Source organism: Trematomus bernacchii, unplaced genomic scaffold (genome assembly GCF_902827165.1).
Source record: "Trematomus bernacchii unplaced genomic scaffold, fTreBer1.1, whole genome shotgun sequence".
NCBI lineage: Eukaryota > Metazoa > Chordata > Actinopteri > Perciformes > Nototheniidae > Trematomus > Trematomus bernacchii.
Window position 1 is genome coordinate 142,501 of NW_022987600.1, and position 20,781 is coordinate 163,281.

A 20,781-nucleotide genomic window follows, 5' to 3' on the forward strand; every position below is an offset into this window, starting at 1 on the left:
TTGCTTTAGTCTGTAGAAGCTAGTAAGCCTATTTGATTTGTTTTAGATAGGCACAACATGTTTCATAAGCAGACCTTATTTTCCTGTTCCATGTGGTACCGCTGAGAAAGAGTAATTTTTTTGGTCATGGAAAATTTGGTAAAGGTCATGGAGAAGTCATGGAAAATCATTGGTGAAAAAGTGTATGAACCCTGGTTAGACCTCCATCACCACTATAGTAAAATCCCCTTGGTTAATATTGTTTTAAAAGAATGGTGTTAGTCCGTCCAACAGCCCTTTCAAATGAATAATACGTTTAACAGAGGTTTCTTTAATCTGAGTAACATTTGCACTCTCATTAAGTGTTAAACCTCCAAACGTATGCAGCAGGGGTCAGTGTGTCGCTGTGTGTCGCTGTGTGTCGCTGTGTGTCGCTGTGTGTCGCTGTGTGTCGCTGTGTGTCGCTGTGTGTCGCTGTGTGTCGCTGTGTGTCGCTGTGTGTCGCTGTGTTCTGGAGACCTTACAGTGACTCAAGCATGCCACTTGTATTTCAAGAGTTTTTCCTCCATAAAATCAGAACACACTCCACATGTCGTGTCCATTATCTGGTTGTCAAAACGCAGCAGCATGGTGACGGCAGCCCTGAGTCCACTCTGTGTGTCACCTGCACAGCTTTACAGGAAGAATATTTAACACCATGGCCCCTGAGAGCAGCTGTCAGTGACTTTTATTTGATTAAACCACTGGACATTTCTCAATAATTGCCTCTATGGTTATTGTTGAGTAGAGCTGTGCAGCAGACAGTGTCATCGAGTCTACAGTAAGGAGGGGTGTGGCGCAGTGGGTTGTGCGTCGGTGTTGGGATCAGGGGAGCACAGGTTCAAACCCCACTGCAGTCAGCATGTCGTTGTGTCCCTGAGACACTTCACCCCAAATTGCTCCTGTGGGGATTGTCCACATTATTGAGTATGTAAGTCGCTTTGGATAAAAGCGTCTAACAAGTGACATGTCATGTACAGTATACTCAAAAGAGGGTTATGCATAATGTTTTTATTTTTTTAACATTTTTGTTTGTGTGTATGTCTATTTGTATTGGTGTCAAACCTCCTGAACACATTTTTATATTTTTCTTACACTCATTTTATATTTGTATATGTGCAAAAGACTTTTGGTAAACTATTTTAAATCATATGTTTATGTGTTTGACATGATAAGGTTACTTACCAACTTCTTGTTCTTTTCAGCCATGACAGAACAATGCAAGACATTGTCTACAAATTGGTACCGGGACTTCAAGAGGGTGAGTTGTGTTTATTGTCCCTTTTAACGATGCAACACAAACAATACAACTAAAAGCCTTCAAACTCCACTTCTACTGTAACTACTGATTTCTTTTATCATTGGTTTGGCCTCACTTTGACAGAATTACATTTGTATGCAATATTTACACTGTCATTGCTGCACTTAGAAGACTTATTGGAGGTGTTTTCATTGCACACACACATAACTACACACACCATTGAGTTTTTAAAGACCCAGTGACCTTGACAGATAGTCTCTGTCCTCTCTAATTGTTCCTCTCTTCCTCCTTTGTCTCCTGCAGCGGAGATAAAGAAGCAGCGGGACTTTTATCAGAAGTTGGGGATGGAGGTGCCGGGAGACATTAAAGGAGATCATTGCCACATGAAGACGCATCTAGATCAACGCAACGGTACGATCCAACACTTCCTCCTTCAGCTCAAAGATGTTCTCTGTCTGTTTGAATATGTAAATAGTTTAAATGAATCCTGAATCCAATATCTGCTGACAGAGGTGCAATATGACCTTAAGGTAGTTCATAACCAACATGGGGACCACAGCGTGAACAAGGTGTTTTATTATGGGATATGAGTTCTGTGTTGAAGTCCTCCAAATAACAATGGAAGTACATTTGACTGATGTGGTCAAACAAACAATAAAGTGGTCCTACGAGCGTCCACTGAAGGGTGAAGATGCACACTTTAGAACTTGACTGAGATAAACATAATAACCTTTTATAAAGCACAGTCATGTGTACTCGCCATATATGTGTTTGTTTTTCTACATTTCTCATTATATTTGAGTGTGGGCACATTAAAGTGGGGTTTATTCTTTAATGGAAAGGGTTACCGGGAGACATTTACATCGAGGTTTTTCATTTATTTAAAGGTCTTCATGGATATAGACGTGTGTTGATGGTTGGAAATGTCTTGAAGGAGCACTTTTACTTTGAATAGCTCAATGCTCTGAAGTGTGCTAACTAACCCAATCTCATTGTTGGTTTGAGTCATACACAGACCACTAACCCGATGTCTTCAAAATGTACTACAAACAACATATTGGCTTTTCGTTCGGAGTCAATTTGAGCCATTAGCAGGAAGGAAACACCACTTCCTGTAAGAGCGACCAACAGAGTCACTAATGGCGCGTTTCCACTACAACGCGGAGCACGGTGTAAGAGGGCTGTGACGTCAGCGGCCCGTCTTTGGTTGCGTTTCCACTTGGCCTAGTACCGGCCGGCGGGTCCTAATTCACAATTTTTCTGGCCTCATAAAATCGCGGGTCTAGGGCCAGAGACAACGAGGCTGAGTCGGGCTGAGTATGCTAAACTAGAGAGAGCGTCGCTGGCAAGGGGGCTACAACTACAACAAGATGGACATATTTGACCGTGATTTAATTGTAATACACGTTTCAAAATGATGCCGAAGTAACAACATACTGATACCGGTTAGTAAAAACCATGAATTAATGCTTTGTCAAGTCTGCAGACAGACGGCAGGGGAAAAACCTTTTAAAATGTTTGTTTTCTAAATGGAGATTGGCTAAGCTAACGCAGTATATGCTCCGACCGTCCACACTCACAACAACGGCCTATACAGACATAAATAAAGCAGCGACTGTATTCACCATGACACAGGCAGTCTGTGGTTTGTACTTGTTTAACTTTTGTCTAGTTTCTGAACATATATGAGGAGCTGTGAAATCTGAGTGCTAACAGCTAACGGCTGTGTTGTTTTTCTGGGGTCCTCTGAAGATCACGTCACGGCTCCGCCTACACTGCGTTACTATAGATACTACCCCAGTTCCTAAACTGTAATGGAAATGCACCATAAAGTGAGCCAGTCCTAACGAGGCCCAGCCATACCGAGCGGGGCCGAGCGAGGCCGTGTAGTGGAAACGCGCCATAAGAGTACATTTTATATTCCCAAGTTTAAGAAAAAATACAAGGTCTTCAAGCATAACATAAGACTTTAGGTCATTGTGAAACAGGATGTCACAGTCTGCAAAACACGTGTTCATTTGCGAAAAACTGCATATTTCTTACATCTTTTTACCAAACAGTGTAAATATTCAAGCACAACATCGCTCAGATTTCTGGAAGCCGTGTATATCATTTCTTCAGCGGGATCTTCCAGTTCCTCTCACTGTATCATATAAACACTGAAGCCCCCACATCATAATGATAACATTAGAAGCACAGCCACGAGTAACAGCAGACCCCATTAGGCAGTAGAGATGGAGACACTTCAGCCAATCACAACAAGTCCCCAGCTTCCTTGTTGTGCTCGACAGCTTTTCGGTTGCGACTCACTTCCAGCTACTGTGTGTGAATGTTCGCCCAGAGGCCGGCACTAATCGCTCACTTAATCCCCCTCTCTGATTTTGGTAATTAAGGCTCAAATGGAAGTGGAAGTGCTCTCCGGCTTCCTGTGCCTCGGCGCTTTGAGTCAGGTTTAGATACAGACACACAAACATTATCAAACACAAACACGTTTAAAGGATCATTTGGACAAACAGAAATATAAGCGGGTATTGTATCGTTTACATTCAGTGTGATAAAATACAAACAAATAGGAGGTCTCTAGTCTTAGGTATTGATAGATACATTTGAATTTGAACACTAGATAATCTAGAAAATCAAGCGTAGTTGCATATCATTCTAAAGCTCATCAATCAGGAGGTTTCCAAGTGAGTCTTTTGTGCATTTAAAGCGTTCTAACACCAGACTTTTTGACATTTTTCCCGCTGTGGAGATAAGAGTGCTGTGAATTCTCAAAGCTGTTGTCAAACTTGAATGCAGTTGAGAAAAAAACAATAATGTCAGTCCTCTGCACCTCCTAACTCGTCACACACTTAAAGGTGGGGTAGGTAATTCACTTCAGAAACACTTTTTGTTATATTCCATGGAATGCTCTTAACATCCCGATAGCAATGAATATATTAAATGCTTTGACAATAAATACATACAAACATTTAATCTGTGGAAGCCGTGGCGCTGTAAAAAGCACGACCAATCATCTGAGCCGGCCCGGCTAAAACTTGTCTACTAACTAATTTGTAAAGAATTTATATACATATAAAAAATGTAAAATAATAGACAAACAAATATAACAAACTTTACAAAACCTTGAAGTACTTGATTCACATAAAATAATATAAAATGTGTTTTGTTTGACGCACACTGTTAAACATCCACATAAATGAGATTGTTAGATTGTTAATAATATCCTGCTTTATATTGTGTTAGCTGTAAATCGACCCTTCAATAGTGTTTTATTGGTCAGATTTGTATAGATATATCTCCACGGCCTATTTTGTACTTTTTAAAGCAGTTTCTTTTTCTATTTTGAGATGTTTACATTTTAGAATTGTTTATTTCTACTCTTTTAATTTCTACTTATGTGCAATGCCTTTGTTTTGTCATATTATCTTATCTTAAACTAGGGTTAGGGTTAGCAGCTGTAACACTGTAAATCTTATCTTATTTTGACAAAGAAACTCCATTCATTTCACTTTTAAGTGCAAACTCACCAGAGGCCTGTACTACGAAGCCGGTTCAACATAACCTGGATATGTTTTGAGTTAGCCGGTTGGCCCAATCCAAAACATACGCGCTCTGGCTAAGCTGTACTACGACGCTGGATATCAAGTGGATCGCTCAAGCCAGCCGTGTCCTATCTAGTTAGGTGCGCGTTCACATGAAAGGGGTGGTATCTGGAGCATTCGACCAATCACAAACGTGGACAAGCGTACTGACAGCGCAGCGTCATACTTCCTGAATGAAAAGTGAACTATAATATGAGTCAAATATGAAGAAGTTAAACTTTAAACATCCATGACTTAAACACTTTATCCAGGATCAAAGCCACATAGCTGCACCTGCAAGGTGAATACAGCTGGTAAAAGAAAAAGTGTTTGAATGCGTACATTAACAGGTTTATGATATCACTGCCCCGTCTAAGACACGATCTGACTTTAATTACATTTGACTCCAGTGTTTCGTCAACTTAATGTGTTGCTTAAAATAATACTTCTGCATACAGTATGTGACACTGTGAGTGTTGCACGGCCAGATACGGCTCAAGAAGCTGACTCAGATAAGGAAATATATGATACATTATGATGTGATATGATATGAATGATAATGGGACACGTCGACGTCTGCACTCACAGTGCCGCGGACTGTACTTAATGTTACTCTGATCCGGTTACTTATGTCGTGGCAGATATTTAAGTAAGCTTTCTTAACGCTAATGTTATAATAGTCAGATTGCTCTGAAGATGGGAGGGGATATTCTATTAATTTTCACGTTCACACAGTCGGTGATTTTGGCCGGCCGTCTTTCCTGCAACGGCAGTTTTTCTGTATTTCCTCTATCCTGTAATATGAATTGATCGCTTTAAACTCCGCACACGGAGCTCTGATTGGTCAGCAGGCGGTGCTTTCACTGAGTTGATCTCTTAGCCTGGAACCTAACCTCCTCCCGAGGAGGTTAGCCACTCAGCATAAGTTACCATGGAGATCTAGCCCGCTAAAAAGAGAACCAGCGTCGTAGGACCGGAAAGCCCGAGTTTTCCCTGAAGTCAGCCGGCTAAGCGAAAATCCGGCTTCGTAGTACAGGCCTCTGGTCTTTCTCCCCAACAACACCTCACAGCTTCAAAACAAAACATCGCTCTCCACCAGACTCATTTCTCTAGATTGTCTGCTTTCTTGGGCACTTAACGTAAGCAAATGGAGGGACACTAGTCTTAGGTATTGATTATTACATTTAAATTGTAACACTAGAAAAACTAGAAAATCTAACGTGGTAGCGTATCATTCCAATGCTCATCGATCAGGAGGTTTTCAAAGTCAAATCAGAATCACAGTGTAATAAATGCTTGTAAAAACTGGTTAAGGTAAGGGATTGCTACTGTATCTTATTTTGACAAAGAAACTCCATTCATTTCACTTTTAAGAGCAAACACACCGGGTCTTTCTCCCCAACAACACCTCGCATCTTCAAAACAAAACATCGCTCTCCACCAGACTCATTTCTCTAGATTGTCTGCTTTCTTGAGCACTTAACGTAAGAAAACGAAAGGACACGGTGCTGTGATGAGACAGCGGAGTGCACTTTCCTCTTTAATGACAATATAACCTCCCACACACTCCGTCTCAACCCAGCGCTGCCTCGCTTCATATCCTCGTTGTACATGCCGTTGTGATTTGATAGATCCCAAATGAGTCAGAAACCTTGAAAGAGACATAACGCTCTGTTTTTTTAAAATCCCCCAGACTCGAGCAATCATGCAATTTCTGCAAACACACACACAGGTTCTTCATCTCTGTGTAGACTGGCAGAGACACTCCAGGGTTGTTTGAAGGTGAGACAGGACAATAAGAGCGAGATCTGTTGATAAGCAATCAGTTCAGGGGACTCTGGAGACATCACAACGAGCGCAGACCGCTCCTCTAATACTCAGTGGAGTGGTGACACTTAGCCGCAATGGAAAATGGTCGCAGAGGGGGTGAACACACACACACACACACACACACACACACACACACACACACACACACACACACACACACACACACACACACACACACACACACACACACACACACACACACACACACACACACACACACTGTTATTACAGCCTCTGAATCCAGGAGAAATAGAGCCAATTTCTTTGTTTTTAGAAAAGGTTACAGAAAAGCAATACCTATCCGTGCGGTAATGGTGTCACAGTTCCACTATAGTGTCTGTGATAACTGAGTTTTATATCTGAAAGAATCAATACTGCTCTGATATTACAGCCAACAAGAAAATCCATACTAATATCTCTATAACTACACCTGTCCTGGACAAGTTTGTAGCAGCTACTTCACACAGCTTTTAGGTGTACTTTTATCTTCTAAGAATCCAGGTATGATAGGAAGTGAGACAGCAGGAGACTCTGGGAACTAAAATACTTAGATTCATTTGACCTAAGTGCTTTTGGTTACAATGATAAACCAAAACAGTTCATGGATAAAGGGTCAGACTTAGTCGTGAAACAGATACAGACGGGATGAGGATACTGTGTTACATCGGGTGTCTGCAAACACAGGTCATTATACGTGTTTTGAGTGTTGCTCAGATAAAACCATCTTTTTAAGGCGCGACAGCGCTCTTTTGTAAATTGGCCTATTAGGGCCCTTGAAGGTGGAACAAGGAGGAAAGTAAAGGAGGCAGGAGTGAGATTAAAGTATATTTATCCACTTAAAAATGACACAAGTTGAATGCTCTCTCATAAGTCATTCACTTACAACATATATATTTTGTGTTTACCAAAGATGTGCTCATTGGTTTCTTCAAATAAGTCATTCAGCATAGACCAAAGAAATATGAGTCTATTAAGACCATAAAGTCCTTTTCAGACTACCAAACAAACGTATCAAATGGATACAACTTTCTTTACATTTTGATCATATCCTTCTCTGGCATCTAACACTTTTTACCTCATGGTTTTCACATAAACTCCTTTAATATAGTCAACTCGAGGTGCTCTGCTTCAAACAGGCTCCTTCAGCTCAACCCCAAACACGTATCTGATGTTTTATTAAACACTACCTTACCTTTCATGCATCACTCTGAACATATTCACCTCAGTAACGCTTCACAGTGTGATGAATCTCTTTCTTCTGCTGCTCTGTCCTCACATTTTGGTCGAGGAACGAACCTTTTCTTGGGAAAGAGGCACAACGTGTAAAACAAGAGAACTGAATCAAGGTAGAGCTTGGCGATACCTTATGTACGTTAATCAGTACGGAGAGCGACCAGCTGTCTTCCGGGTTAGAAGTTGTATTTGAGTCGTGCCCAGACAGCGGATAAGTCGTATAAAGAACGCTTTGACACCCTCGGACATGTAATTACTTTCTAAATGGATCTCTGCAGGAAATGTTTGAATGCTCCAAAGAACACAGGCTGTTAAAACAGAGCAGAGACAAACATGTCTGTTTCTAACAAGTTATCAACAGCACTGTGGACGTAAATTAAGCTCAACACTGTTCACATTGATTAGAGAAACATCCGTCGCTCCTCCATCGTGGATCTGACCGCAGACAAAGACGAGTCCTTAAACTAACAATTAAAGACATGTTTGTGATCAGTTTTGCTTTTAATATGCATGTGTGGATGTTGAGATGTGTTGCTGTGCCTGATTGAGAAGGTGGATATTCATTGGTATTTATAATTTAGATAGTAGGTCTATAAATCTCTACTTGTTCTCCCGTGCTTTTGTAGACCACGTATACGACGTATCCGTCTGTGTTTTCTAAATTGGGGTTTTCTATTTTGTTGTGTTTTAAAATGTTTTTTTACATCATCAGGGTGTCCGCGGGGTCTTAAAAAGTATTACAAGTTGATGAATCAATTTAGCGAAATTAAGGCTATTAAAAAGTATTAAACGGCATTTTCCAAGGTATTACATTTAGTAGCTTGTTTTCAATAAGTATATAAATTGTCCAAAGAGGTTGTATTCTACAGTCTGCCTGAATGTAATCATTGCGTAGATGTGTAGTGTGATTCTGTGTAGTTTATTTATGGCATCCCGTTGGATGTGACGTCATCTGAACAGGACATCGCACGCTCACTGCTTGATAGCGTGCGAAGGTCCGTTTACGCCGGTTGTTAAACAACATCGTTATGGGGAAATGCAAGTCTGCGTCCAAATGGTTGGAAGATAAGGAGGAAGGACAATCAATACTGTATATAGTAAATGTGAGGTAAATTGCCCCCCCTAGTGGCTGAAATATGTTACAGCATTACTACGTCGAAAACTGTTCCAATACAAATATTTCATATATCAATATTTTAATAAGGTAGGACGCTGGTTAATAATATTGTAGCGTGTTCAAGTAACCAAGGGATATAGTAGTTATCAAATAAGTATAATATGTGCACAGTTATGATAAGTTTTACAGTTATGTAACGCACTGTTGTTGGGGGGAGAGACCGCCCCTTCCATATGAGTGTGTGTGTACGGCGGGCATGGAAAAGTCATACTTAGTGCGGTGAGCGCTGGCTTTATTGCTACTGTATCCGTAGCACCCCACGCAATAGTTGGGACTGTGTACTGACGTCAGTAAAAAAGGTTTGCCCCCCCAAGCGCAAATGTCAAACTCTGCCTATGATGGAAAGGGTCTTAAAAGGTATTACATTAGACTTCAGGATTCCTGCATATACCCTGGTCAAGTATGAGGGTTTTTTCAGTCTGTGGCTAAAGTATGGTTTTATTGTCTCATGCTTTTACATTAGTTTCTTTTTGTCCTATCAGTTGTGTCTAAATGTATTTATTTTATATATTTATTGATTTATTGATGTTGGTCCACTCTGTTGTTTTTAAATGTGCTGTATAGATAAAGTTGGATTGGATATTTTACAACATGGCGGCTCAACGCTCTTCCTCTCTTTGGTTTTCTGCACAGGCGACACAAAAACAGAGGACGCGGTCCATAAGGAGCCGGGAGAGGAGAAACCAGAGGAGGAGAACGACTATCACCGGAGCGACGAGCAGGTAAACCTCACCTGATCCACAGAGAGATCATTTCCTCTCTGAGAATCAGACTTTTTGACTTCATTAGAGGCTTGTTTTGACTAAATTCAAAGAAAAATCTAAAAAGTTGCATACAGTTGAACCTCGCTGAACTTTTGCCTAAATCAATATAAACTGTTGACAGCGAGAGTTCAGAGAGCTATTGTTTGTACCAGAATATTTTAAAGGTCCCCTATCATACTGTTTTTCATCAATATATTATAGGTCTCAGATATATCCAGAGCCTGTCTCTGATTGGCTGAAACACCAAACAGATCATTGCAGCATTACCCATAATCCCCTCTGTTTCAGCCCTGTTTCCAAAGTGCTGATTCTCTGTCTGTTACTTTAGATGAAAATAAGGAGCCCCTCCCCACGCCCCTCTGAGAGAGATTTGGTTAAAAAGAACTCAATGGTGCTCTAGGAGGAGATTCAGGTGATAAGGTGGGGGGGGGTTACCTTGGTTGCTGATTGGCTAATGGTTACACAAGACAACAAAATCGTTATGACATCATAAAGTGGCCAAAATCTTATCAGCTCATTTTCAGACAGGTTTTTATAGAAATGGATCAGGACAAAAAGAGAGAGAATCTTTGTTCCTGAAACTTTCAGACTCTCTTTCCACAGAGGGGACACATGTTGATGTAGAAGAGACATGAAGAAGAGGGGACACATGTTGATGTAGAAGAGACATGAAGAAGAGGGGACACATGTTGATGTAGAAGAGACATGAAGAAGAGGGGACACATGTTGATGTAGAAGAGACATGAAGAAGAGGGGACACATGTTGATGTAGAAGAGACATGAGGAAGAGGGGACACATGTTGATGTAGAAGAGACATGAAGAAGAGGGGACACATGGTGATGTAGAAGAGACATGAGGAAGAGGGGATACATGTTGATGTAGAAGAGACATGAAGAAGAGGGGACACATGTTGATGTAGAAGAGACATGAAGAAGAGGGGACACATGTTGATGTAGAAGAGACATGAAGAAGAGGGGACACATGTTGATGTAGAAGAGACATGAAGAAGAGGGGACACATGTTGATGTAGAAGAGACATGAAGAAGAGGGGACACATGTTGATGTAGAAGAGACATGAAGAAGAGGGGACACATGTTGATGAAGAAGAGACATGAAGAAGAGGTGACACATGGTGATGTAGAAGAGACATGAAGAAGAGGGGACACATGGTGATGTAGAAGAGACATGACAAAGTGGATTTTGCATAATAGGTGACCTTTAAATACATTTCAATATATATTTTTGTAATCCTCCACACCAGTGTTTCCACCTACAACAAATAATATAGATAATAAAACATATAATAATACAGATAACACCAAATATATTTGTCTTTACTAGAATATATCCAATCTATATTGAAAGCCATTTTCACCCAATGCCATTTCATGTTTAATTTTTAAGATAAACACTGTTGTGGGAATAATTGTAAGAAGTTTCCGGGTAAATTGTACCTTTTTAATTCAAAAATTGCTCCGCTGTTATATAAAATATAATCTGTGGAAAGGTTCATAGATCTTAATAAGGATGCTTCTATGTCTTCTGTAATTGTAACTTTCTTAAAAATCTAAAATATGTTGAAAAATTGAAATGGTAAAAAAAAACTGAAATATCAGATTTCAATATCTAAAAATGTACGTGCATAAACCAACAAACATCTCCATGGTCGGGTAAAACAAGAAGGAAGTGAAAACATGTTGTTTTTTATAAGCTATGTGTGCCAACCGTCAAACAATAAACCACATTTATAATAAAAAGAAAATCTTGGGAGGCCGTGAGTTTGTGTTTTAGCCGAAATTAGACGAAGCAAATTGGATATTATAATTGCGGGTTACAAAGCAGTCTGTCAGGAACAAAAGCTCCACAGGACAAAAACACTGATGCTGATAATTGTGGGAACAATTGCCTTTAAAAGCTTGCACATCAATTATTGTCTTTATAAAAGTGGCCCCCATGCGAGGAACCAGGCGCTTTTACAATTACTGCAGTCTTTTGTCTGAAGCGGCTGTTTGATTTGAACACCACTGTCGTCCAGCTGAAGGCGTTTAAAATGGAAATTAATTTGTATTCTTGCCCCATTCTCCAACCCTGAGAAGTGATATTAATAATGCACGGAGAGTTATTGTGCTGGACGGCTGTTTCAGAAACACTAAACGTCTTGGGCTGCATTGTTACAGGCTGAAGGAAATGTGGTTTGAGTCGTTGTTGTCAATTCAATTCAATTCAAATGTATTTATATAGCCCAATATCACAAAACACATTTGTCTCAGAGGGCTTCACAAATCAACAAACATGAATGATAATGTAAAAACAACAAACATATCTAAGAATATATTAAAATGACAAGATAAATGTGAAAAATACCAATGAATGGGTCCATGACACAAATACAGTTAGAATACAATAATTACAATTCCGGTAACACTTTATATTAAGGTACACAAATTCACCATCAATGAGTTGTTAATTAACATGCATTTTAGCAGTATATTGGCTCTTTATTAGTCATTATAAAATACTTTTTTAGGCATGTGGCGCAGTGTAATAGTGCGTTGGTGTTCGTATCAGGGGGGCACAGGTTCAAACCCCACAGCAGTCAGCATGTCGTTGTGCCCCTGAGAGACTTCACCCCAAAGTGCTCCTGTGGGGATTGCCCACAGTACTGAGCATGTAAGTCGCTTTGGATAAAAGCGTCTAACAAGTAACATGTAATGTAATGTAATACTTAATAATGCCTTATTCTACATGACCACATTCTACAAGTAATACGCCATTAGTTGAGAGTTTTCCTCAAGAACCCTCTAATTAGTGCTTATTTATTGCAAGTCAGGAAGTTGTTGTCCATGAGTTTTGGTCTTAATATGCTCTGCTCAATATGGGCCTAATAAGGCAGTAGTACCACAAGAATAGTAATTCACCCATAATAACACTTAAGAAATATGATCTATTCTTATGTAACAAGACATGTGTTAATTAAGTCTAAATAACTCAAAATTAGGTATTTCATTTATTAGGCCCATATTGAGCAGAGCATATTAAGACCAAAACTCATGTACAAACTAATGGCTTATTACTTGTAGAATATGGTCATGTAGAATAAGGCATGAATACGTGTTTTATAATGACTAATAAAGAGCCAATATACTGCTAATATGCATGTTAGTTAACAACTACTTGATGGTGAATTTGTGTACCTTAAAATAAAGTGTTACCAAAATCCCATCAAATGAAGGGTCCATGACAGGGTCTGGCTGGGGTAGGCTACAGCCATACCAAGAAATGGCTTAGCTCCACCTCAGCCCCACCATGAAAAATGATGTTAAAGTAAGCAAAATAAAGTCCGCCAACTCGCGCCGAGTAAATTGCACAGACAGCAGTTAGTAAGATTGATTTCAGTAGCCACTTGTCTGGAAATACCGAAGACTAGAAACGGTTTTGAAAACTTTTGTCACGTAGTGATCGTCTTCTCAATAAACACATCTTTGATAATGTCTTCTGGCCAATCAGAATCACGATAACGGCGTGGTGTTGTTGCAGGAAGCCCCGACGGAGAATACTTTTGCGGTAGTACATCTCTGTACATCGATACAACATTACGTGTTGATAGAAATCAACACGTAATGAAATAAGACCCCACGGTTTGATGATTGATAGGTGTGTGGGCTGTCTTTCATTTTGACACACAGAACAATGGGGGCTATCCACCCTTATCCACAATGTAAAGTCATTCAGCCTCTTCCCTCTTCTCTCTGTGAGGAGCAGCAGGTTCAGCTTTCAGAACAAAGTCACAAAAAACTAAAATGGCATTCATTTTTTTAAATATGTCGGTAATAGATTTTTTTTTTCTTCTCAAGAGAGTACCAGAATGTGTATTTTATGTTAGTATTTCAAAAAATCTCCAGGGGAAGAATCCCCCAGACCCCCCTGCAGGGGTTGGGTGTTCAGCATGTCAACTTGTTCACCTGTGGGGAAATTGCAGGAATGGCTCCAGGTCGCCCTTTTTATTTACTACAAGACAAATGTGCCTTTTTATTTCATACAGTTCAATTTGGATTGAGACAGGGAAATAATCTAAACCTCACGCGTGGCGTTTCACTGTCGGGGGGAGCGTGTATGTAATTACATTGCAAATACTGACTTGAGCCCCACCACTGTATGGGTTAGCCCTACCAGAGATTACCCAACAAATATACTCTGGAGCCGCCACTGGTCCATGAGGATGCTCAAAAGGGAGTTTCAAACCAGTCCTTACTGTACGCTGAACTAAAGAGGAAAGTCTTCAGCCTGCTCTTAAATGTGTGGACACTTGTCTTTTTGAGGACAGAAACCCAACATGCAGATATTAAAAAACAAGTCTCAGCTCCAGCAGCTCTTTATGTCATGAGGGGGAAGCAGAGCGCCCCAAAGGAGGGGAGAGATCTCGACCTTTTGGATTTTCAGCAGCGGTGCAGAATGCGTTCAGAATAACTAAAGCTGCAGACTGTGTGAGCTGAATGCAGACGTGTCAAATGTCACTGAGAAGAGGAGGAGGAGGAGGAGGAGGAGGAGGAGGAGGAGGAGGAGGAGGAGGAGGAGGAGGAGGAGGAGGAGGAGGAGGGGGAGGGGGGGGGGGGGGGATACAAGATGACTGATGGAAAGGAGAGATGTGCAGGATTGAAAGAGAGAGAGAGGAAGTCACCGTTCTGGAATGAAAATGAAATGGTAAAATGATAGAAGGATGAAGGGAAAGGACACAGCTGCAACACGACGCAGTACGATGGAGGTATTGATATTCTTAAAGAGGCTCCGATTATGCTCATTTTCAGGTTTTGTAATTATATTTTCAGACCATTTACATGCACAGAAACCTACAGGAAAGATAACACCCCAAAGAGCAGAATAGGGCCTCGTTGAGTAAGGACCCTTGAAACTAAACCGTCAATCATCTGTGTTTCAACAGACGATAGCACTGTATAAAAAAACACTCTTTCTTATGCATTTCAGTGACACTATTTACACAGGGTTGTAACAACATTTTAGGGTTGAATGAGAGGTGATTGCTAAATAATGAAATGCAACGCCCAGGGTTCTTACGGTCATTAAAAACCTGGAAAAGTCATGGAAATTCAAAATGCTAATTCCAGGCCCTGGAAAAGTTATGGAAAACAATATTTTTCCCAAAGTTTTGGAAAAGTCATGGAAATGTAACTAAAGTTGCATCAAATATAATTTATATTTCATCTAATCGCCGAAATAGTACTATAATGATAATAAATACTGTATCGTATAGTAATGAAACGTAAAATGGCATTTAACTGACGAGGTATTTTGCTGGTGAGAGATTTGAGTTGCTTTAGCGTGTAGAAGCTAGCAAGCCTATTTGATTTGTTTTAGATAGGCACAACATGTTTCATATGCAGACCTTATTTTCCTGTTCCATGTTAAAATAAACCATTTTCAGTGGTACGCTGAGACAGAGTTATTTTATTGGTCATGGAAAATTAGGTAAAGGTCATGGAGAAGTCATGGAAAATCATTGGTGAAAAAGTGTATGAACCCTGGTTGGGGTCAGTTTTTTAGGAAGTGTGGTTGTTACTTGAATTAACACATATTCTGGCCTTCCAAATATATCACTTTTCTATTATATGAAGTCATGGAGAAGTCATTGAAAATCATTGGTGAAAAAGTGTATGAACCCTGAAAGCCATCACGTAAGAGTGTTGTACTTCTAGATGAGGGGGAGAGGGATTATCAAACACTGTTTCCCTCACATTTGGTTGTAAATGTTAAGTTCTGTCTAAGAAAACAAGGGTTTACAGATCAGTTTGGTGGACCTAATTGTTAAACCCTCACTTAGGAGCCAGGGGAGGAATATCTTTATATTACAGCTGCATATTCCCCACATTGTACATTTTAATCTCCAAACTAACGCCTCTTGTTATCGTCAGAACAAAGGATTTATGTACCTGAGGACTGCAGATGGAAATTAGCTATCAGCTCAAATCTGGCATAATTCATCTGTCCTCTTTTCTGAGATGAATGTATTTGTATGCATGGTCCTTGTTGAAATAAATACATAATAATAATAATAATGTTTAGGAAGAATCGTGTCTTTTGAACTTAAGCAAATGCTCCAGTAAGAAGTAGTGTCGGATGATATAGCAATACAAATAGATACAGATGAGAAAACAGCTGGAGAGGGTCCAAAAAGAATCCTCAATCAAATGAAGATGACAGAGAAAATAGTCCCTGAATCCCCCCCCTGCTGAACATCACGACTTCACTGAAGGCTCCCGGCACGCGTGGCCGACCTCCAGATCATCCCCCGCTGACTCCTGGACGACCTTTCAGAGTTTAACCTTGGGGCGTGAAGCAGTGCCAGAGAAAAACACGGAGGGAAGCAGTGAAGCACCAGCAAAACAACGAAAGACAGAAATACAGTCGAGTCCGAATTTATCAGAGAAAACGACATTATCTTGAAGACTGAAGTAAACGGTCTCAGAGGTAAATATTGGGCATAGGACGATATGATAATGTCATGTCCTTATTATCCTGGGTAATTGAATAAAGGAATCGATAAATAGGATACCGATATTCATCAAAATATGCTTAAAGAGGCCATTTTGTGCTTTTTAGGGGTTTCCCTTTCATGTAGTGTGTTATATACGTAGGTTTTGTGCATGTAGACGGTCTGCAAAGGCTACAATCCCAATGTTACATCCAGAGGGAGATTCAGTTAGGACTTATAATGGAAAATCAGTAAAGTCTGATTGTTCTCTATCACGTAAAAAAGCAATACTGTCCCATCACTCATCACATCAGGGGCACTTGCTGGCACTTATCAATCTCTAAACAACTCTATATGGTGTACAAATAATTATAAAATGAATTAACTCCAGATACTTTGGGCTTAAAGACTTCACTTTGGAGACATTTGAGATTGCCGCTTTCCTCTAAATTATTTATCCATCCTCGAATCCTCAAAGCTGTTTTCAGCACTCTACTCTGGCTTTCTTCACACACACACACACACACACACACACACACACACACACACACACACACACCACACACACACACACACACACACACACACACACACACACACACACACACACACACACACACACACACACACACACACACACACACACACACACACACACACACACACACACACACACACACACACACACACACACACACACACACACACACACACACACACACACACACACTGCCTCACACCTCTCCCAGCGTTCATGCCTCTGTAATGAGCCCATGAAGAAGTGCTTCTCTTTCTCTGCGTGACACCACAGAAGCACATATGATGTTTCCTTGATATGCCTCCATATTGCATCATCTGTGTGTGTGTGTGTGTGTTTAACGGCAGCGGGAGTCTTCGGCTCCGTAAAGACGTCACTAATGTAATGAAACATCACCACGGAGGATTTCATTCCACATTACAGCCTCCTCTATAGCCACTGGAGAGCGGACGTGTTGCTCTTTGCTTATAGAGCGCGGTGTTTATTTGAGGTGTGAGCGGAGAGCAGGTGATGTTAGCTATCGCGTCTCCACAGAGAGTGTGTGACAGAATAACGAAGCACAAGGTGTGTGTCCTCCTCTGTCTCCTGGTGTGTGTGGGCAGAAGCTCAGAGGCAGTAATGCTTTCTGACTCCTGCAAACCATCCTCTGCCAAAACCTCCCTCCCCCCCGAGGACAAACAGGAGCCAGCAGTGAAGCTCAGTCGCATCAAAGAAGACAATAAGCAAAACTGCTTCAGAGGAACCTGCGGAACAACAGGATGAATTAACCAGCTGTTAGAAGTCTTAATAAACATTCAGTCTGCTTTAATGGGAGATTAGAGGGAATACGTCTTCACAGTGGACAAGTGTATGAAGCTTAGTTCCACTACAACTATTCATTTATTCTTTTGTTGAACTAGTTCCCAGTGGTCTCCGTGTACGGCTGTTTCCAATCACCCCAATAAATCTATAGCTTTTAAAGTCGAAAAGTTATTTTTTCAATACATTATAGATGTATTATTCACAACATGTCTTTATCTATCAAAATATTTTGTTAGATTTCCAGATTTTTGGGCATTAATCCGGTTAGAATCTAAATCATTTGTCTGTTCTTCTTATGGCTGCACACAATGGGATTCAAGGACTGACCAGTTATTATTATTATTATTATTATTATTATTATTAGGGATGCTCCGATCCTCCGATCGATCGGCCGATACTCACTCTCTGCCGATCGATCGGTGCTCTCTAAAAATGCCGATCGCATGACGTAAAATACATGACACTTTTCTCTGTGCGCGGCAAAACAAGCTCGCCAAAATGGCTTCACCAGTCTGGCAGTATTTTAAGGTGTCCGAAAATGACAATAAAATAGCGGTATGCAACGTGTGTGAAGCAGAAATCCTGCAGCTCCGCCCGCTGTGACGGACCGGTGAGCGGAGCAGAACACACATTAAGAGTTAGACCTAATGTAATAATTATGTTGGTTGTTGTTTGTGGAAGCGCCAGTGAATGAGCCCCATTAACTGAGTTTTAAACATCATTACATGTCACTTGTTAGTCGCTTTTATCCGAAGCGACTTACATACTCAATACTGTGGGCAATCCCCACGGGAGCAATTTGGGGTGAAGTGTCTCAGGGACACAACGACATGCTGACTGCAGTGGGGTTTGAACCTGATCCGAACACCTACACACAACCCACTGCGCCACACGCCTCCTTCATCATCACTTTAAATGGAAGATCCCCATAGGCCCCGCCCACTCGATCGGATCGGCGATCGGTATCGGCCGATACTGATTCTGGCGATCGGCCACAAAATTAGCGATCGGAGCATTATTATTATTATTATTATTTACGAATAAAAGTAGATTTTATAATAAAAAGACCAACTAATTTAATCAGATCAATGACATTTTAAGTATTTTTAGATTTTGTTTGTGGTTGTGTTAACCTGTGGCGATAACGTCATAAAATGTGATTTATTTCGTAAAGCATCTTTTGAGGTTTTAGAATAACTCAATCTTAATTTAAAGAATCTAAAATTCTGAAATATATTTACCATAGAGCAGCAGTTACCAACCTGTGGACCCCCTAGTGGTCCGCGAAGGCATTGCATGTGGGCCGCCAAATTTTGCAAAACATTATGATTTGTGTGGAATTTTTTTTAATTATTACGATTTTATTTGAACCTCTTTTCCTTTCTCTTCCTTGATCCTCCTTAGCAACGGTCATTACAGTCCTCGACAGCGGTCTGTTCTACTGGATTAACAATGTGTCACATGTTCTGAATTGACCAATCAGAACTTTATTTAGCCTCTGTATTGTTTGTGGGCCGCGAATAATTTTTTGATTCTTAAGTGGGTTGGGAACCGCTGCCATAGAGAAAACTGCTACTCGGTGATACCTACAGTATTGATATATACTGTAGGTATTGAGAAACCAACACCAACATGCCTGTTACTGGTTCCCCTGCTGTGTTTAGTGTCGGGTTTTTGCTCATCGTACTCTCTCTGCTGTGTTTGGTGCAGACTGTGTGAGTATTTTTGTTTACAGTCCTCTCTCCTCGTGTTTCCTCTCAGGTCAGCATCTGCTTGGAGTGCAACAGCAGCAAGCTGCGAGGTCTGAAGAGGAAGTGGATCCGCTGCTCGGCACAGGCGACCGTCCTGCACCTCAAGAAGTTCATCGCCAAAAAGCTCAACCTGACATCGTTTAATGAGGTACACAAAACAACACATAACAACAACAACAACAACAGGAAGCTGTTTCTTATCATGGCTTTAGTGACTGATAAACAACAAAAATCACAGGATAAAGACACAAATACGGGAGAACATTTTAATTTTTTTCCTGATAATTTACGGTTCTGTGCACGTTAATGACCTTTAATGACCTTTGCTTTGACTTTAAGGTAAATCCTTAAATGGGTCACAATGCAAAGAAAATATATTCAAGTTTTAAAGAAATTAAACGGTAACGGGGCATAAAAAAACCCAATTAAAAGAAACGTTAGTATTTAAAAGTTTTTCTCTCTGTCTTTTTTTAGTTATTGTCAGACTTCTTCACAAAAGCAAAAGTAATTATCAGACAAAAGTGCTTAGATATCAGAGAATTATCTCCAATTATCATTAATGTTTAATCTAAGATCTAAGTTTGGGGTGAGAGTAAACTACATTTGTTTTAGTTGTATTATTTTTATTTAGTTTGTGGAAAAATGTGTACAGTAATTTTTCACATTTTCACAGTCATCTTTAATTCTTGTTCCTAAAAAATAACACAGTTTGAATCATGTGTCCTTTAACGGACAAATTATTTTAATTCTTACTACTTTGTTTAAAGTGGACCTGTCATGCTATATTTGAATAATATAGTGTAGGACCATACCTATATAAGGCATATTTATACTTTTTTTTTCTTCAAAATACCAAACAGATCATGCATTTTAGCCATGCCTCATTTCGTGAGAACAGCACCACCTACAGGCCTGGCATATGTACTACAGTGTCTCCAGCGCTTTCGAACGGCAATGTCTGTCTCCTCCTGATTGGTGGAGTTGGCCCAATAGCCGTAGCGCCACCGTCCTGACGTCAGGACAGTGTTCAAATCTGGATCAGTTTTTATCAGATCCGTTGCAGCCCCTTTTTTAGAGATTTGGGTATGGAGGAAAATAGAGAGGGTTGTGTTTTCTGACACTTGGTGAGTTCCCTGGAACACCGGGGACACATATTCATGTATAAAAGACGTACAAAAGTGCATTTTGCATGATAGGTCCCCTTTAAACTTGTTTGGGCTCACCAGCTGGGCGTTGAGTTAATCAGAAGTAAATCACACAAAGGTCAGTTAATTATATTTTTCTGCGCTGACTCACTCACGGCCTTTTGTCTTGTTTGTTATATCCAGCAAGAAAA

The 20,781-nt window shown here is 40.3% G+C and overlaps 1 protein-coding gene across 2 annotated transcripts in view; it reads left to right on the forward strand.

Moving 5' to 3' along the window:
* LOC117482547 (polycomb group RING finger protein 3) overlaps nt 1–20,781 on the forward strand; it is an 83,531-nt gene that overhangs the window by 51,799 nt on the left and 10,951 nt on the right. For both annotated transcript variants that reach the window (XM_034130668.1, XM_034130670.1), the window contains exons 5-8: nt 1,224–1,279; nt 1,583–1,690; nt 9,737–9,825; nt 19,456–19,593. In XM_034130668.1, coding sequence (XP_033986559.1) covers nt 1,224–1,279; nt 1,583–1,690; nt 9,737–9,825; nt 19,456–19,593 — 391 coding nt within the window. The remainder of the gene's footprint in view (nt 1–1,223; nt 1,280–1,582; nt 1,691–9,736; nt 9,826–19,455; nt 19,594–20,781) is intronic.